This window comes from Pteropus vampyrus, unplaced genomic scaffold (genome assembly GCF_000151845.1).
Source record: "Pteropus vampyrus isolate Shadow unplaced genomic scaffold, Pvam_2.0 Scaffold44, whole genome shotgun sequence".
Classification (NCBI taxonomy): Eukaryota; Metazoa; Chordata; class Mammalia; order Chiroptera; family Pteropodidae; genus Pteropus; species Pteropus vampyrus.
In genome coordinates, this window is record NW_011888825.1 from 556,703 (window position 1) to 559,025 (window position 2,323).

General features: G+C 44.4%; 1 protein-coding gene across 2 annotated transcripts; it reads left to right on the plus strand.

The window, feature by feature from the left end:
* The first annotated feature begins 6 nt into the window (after nt 1-6).
* Nucleotides 7-2,307, plus strand: LOC111738844 (centrobin-like). Of its 2 annotated transcripts, none has more exons than XM_023529916.1 (3): nt 7-667; nt 1,464-1,548; nt 1,791-2,307. In XM_023529916.1, exons 1-3 carry the CDS (start codon nt 398-400, stop codon nt 1,856-1,858), a joined length of 423 nt encoding a protein of 140 aa, XP_023385684.1. In that variant the 5' UTR covers nt 7-397; the 3' UTR covers nt 1,859-2,307. The 2 variants fall into 2 exon arrangements, with proteins under 2 accessions (XP_023385684.1, XP_023385683.1); XM_023529915.1 differs by having other exon boundaries at nt 1,773-2,300.
* The last annotated feature ends 16 nt before the right edge of the window (nt 2,308-2,323 follow it).

The window sequence follows — 2,323 nt, forward strand, 5'->3', positions numbered from 1 at the left end:
TCAGTTTACGCATTTTGGGTGTGAGAACTTAGAGCTCAGTTGACCAGTGATAGCCTGTGCCAGAAGTTGATCTGTAGCTTTCAGCACTCCAAAAGAACCGACTGCAGTGGTGCTTTTGCCCCGCAGTAGGTCTTCTGTCTCCACCCGCTCCTTGCTAAACCTTGTTTTCCCACAGTTTCCAAAAGCTTGTGCTCTCTCCCATGGCCTCTGGTACCAGTGGGAACCTTTCCTCTAACCAGAAAGCCTCCATACCTTTATTCACCAAGGATCCTTGGCTTGGTGTCTTCCTCCTTTCTCCCAAATCTTCCTTCTCTGTGTACTTTGTCTCCTGGGCTCTCCTAAAGCAGAATCAGGAATTCCCGGCTCTGCTGTCTCCAGTCATCTCTTCCCTGTGCTCATGGCAACATCAGCTACCAGCCCCAGTTCACCTCTCAGAGCAGAAGATCTCCTGGGTGATTCATCAGAAGTCCCTGGGCTGAACCAAGTGTCCTCTGAGGTGACCTCACAGCTCTATGCTTCTTTGCATCTCAGTCGTCAGGCAGAGGCCACAGCCCGAGCCCAGCTGTATTTACCTTCCACCTCCCCACCTCCGCATGAGAGGTTAGACAGCTTGGCCCAAGAACTGAGTCGCAGCTTGTCAGTTGGATTGGAGAACAACTTGAAAAAGGTGAGGGAAGTGTGTCTGGGCTATCTCTAGGGTCTTGACATTGGGGCTGGTAAAAAAAAAAAAAAATGTTGCTTAACTGATATTGGACTCCTGTTGGATTTCAAACTCCTTTTAGGTATAGACTCAGTCATGCTTGTTCCTGGGAGCAAATATGAGGGAGAGAGTGGCCTGGGACAGCATAATTTGGAAAATTATGAAACTTTCTAGTGTTTTTTTGTCAGAGATACCCACACTGTAGGATGGGTTGCTGTGCTTTGACTGGGACTTGGGGACTGGTTGTGAGGATAAAGTTTCTTCATCTTAAGAGGTAACTAGGGACTTAAGAGTAGCACCAAAATATGCTAAGATCCTTCCGGCTCAAAAATATTTTGATTTTATGGTTCAAAATTAGGCGTGTAAATCACTAAAGCAATTACATATGTTACAGAGAAGATAGTTATTAGTGTTGCATAGAAAGGTGTCATAACCAATTTGCAGACTGTTTAGGTCTTCTAGAATTTGAAAAACTGATAGCCATGGACTACACAGGATTTAGACAGTATTTCCTTTCTAGTTGGCAAGAATCCCCACCACTTTTGTCTTAACATGCTCGATTAATTTATTTACACTGCCTGTCTTGCTTCTGAAGACATTTGAGTTTCTAACCCTTATTGGGTCAGTTCTGTTTTTCTTGCTTTCTTAGGTGCTAGAGTAAAAATTCTTGGGTTTTAGGGGATACTGGATGCCATCTACCCTAGCAGTAGGTAGAATATAGATTATTCAGGTTGCTTCTGATTTCTGTGTTCCTTTTTTCTAGGATGGTTCCAAGCATATCTTTGAGATGGAAAGTGTTCGGGGTCAACTCCAGAGCATGCTTCAAACCTCACGTGATACAGCCTATCGTAAGTAAATCCCTTCTCTATAAAAGAGAATCTAGATTTAAGGGGTGGGAGAAAGAGAAAGGAAGTGGGGGAGGAGGGAACTGGAGGAAAGGCTCCAGTTCTTTGAGAGAGAGTCTGGAGGAGTGGGTGAAGTAGAAAGGAAGGCCTTATCCTCTCTTTTTCAAGTGGTCTCTGTTCCTATCCTTATCTGACCCTGGCTGTGGGATCCCTTTGACTGCCTTTAGGGGATCCCCTTACTCTAGGTGCTGGGTCAGAGAGACGGGAAGAGGACTCCTTTGACAGTGACAGCACAGCCACCTTGCTTAAGTGAGTTCTCTTTGGGGTTCTCCTAGCTTGCTTGCTTGCTTTCTTGCTTTCTTGGAAAGCCAAGTGTTCTAGTCCTTAGTTCTCCCTTTACTGCTGTTGTACCTCTTAAGGATCTAAGATGCTTGTCACTTAACTTTTAGTTTTCATCCTTTCTCTCCTATTTTCTACCCCCTTTACTCCTTAAGGAACATGAGCATCTGCTGCCTAATACCTGGCTTTCTCCCAACCTCTAGTCCTCCTTTCCCCAGAAGAGTTAGCTTGCTTCTGTTTCCTTTTATGGTAGGGAGTTTTGCATAGGAAAAAGGAGCACTATAGAGTGAATCACAGAACTTATATGCTACTTATAGTTCTATCACTACCTAACTTAAAGAACTTTGGCCAGGTCTCTTGCCCTTTCTGAATTTCAGTTTCCTCATTTGTAAAATGTCACAGTTGGACTAGTGGGTCTCAAAAGCTTTCCCAACACTAA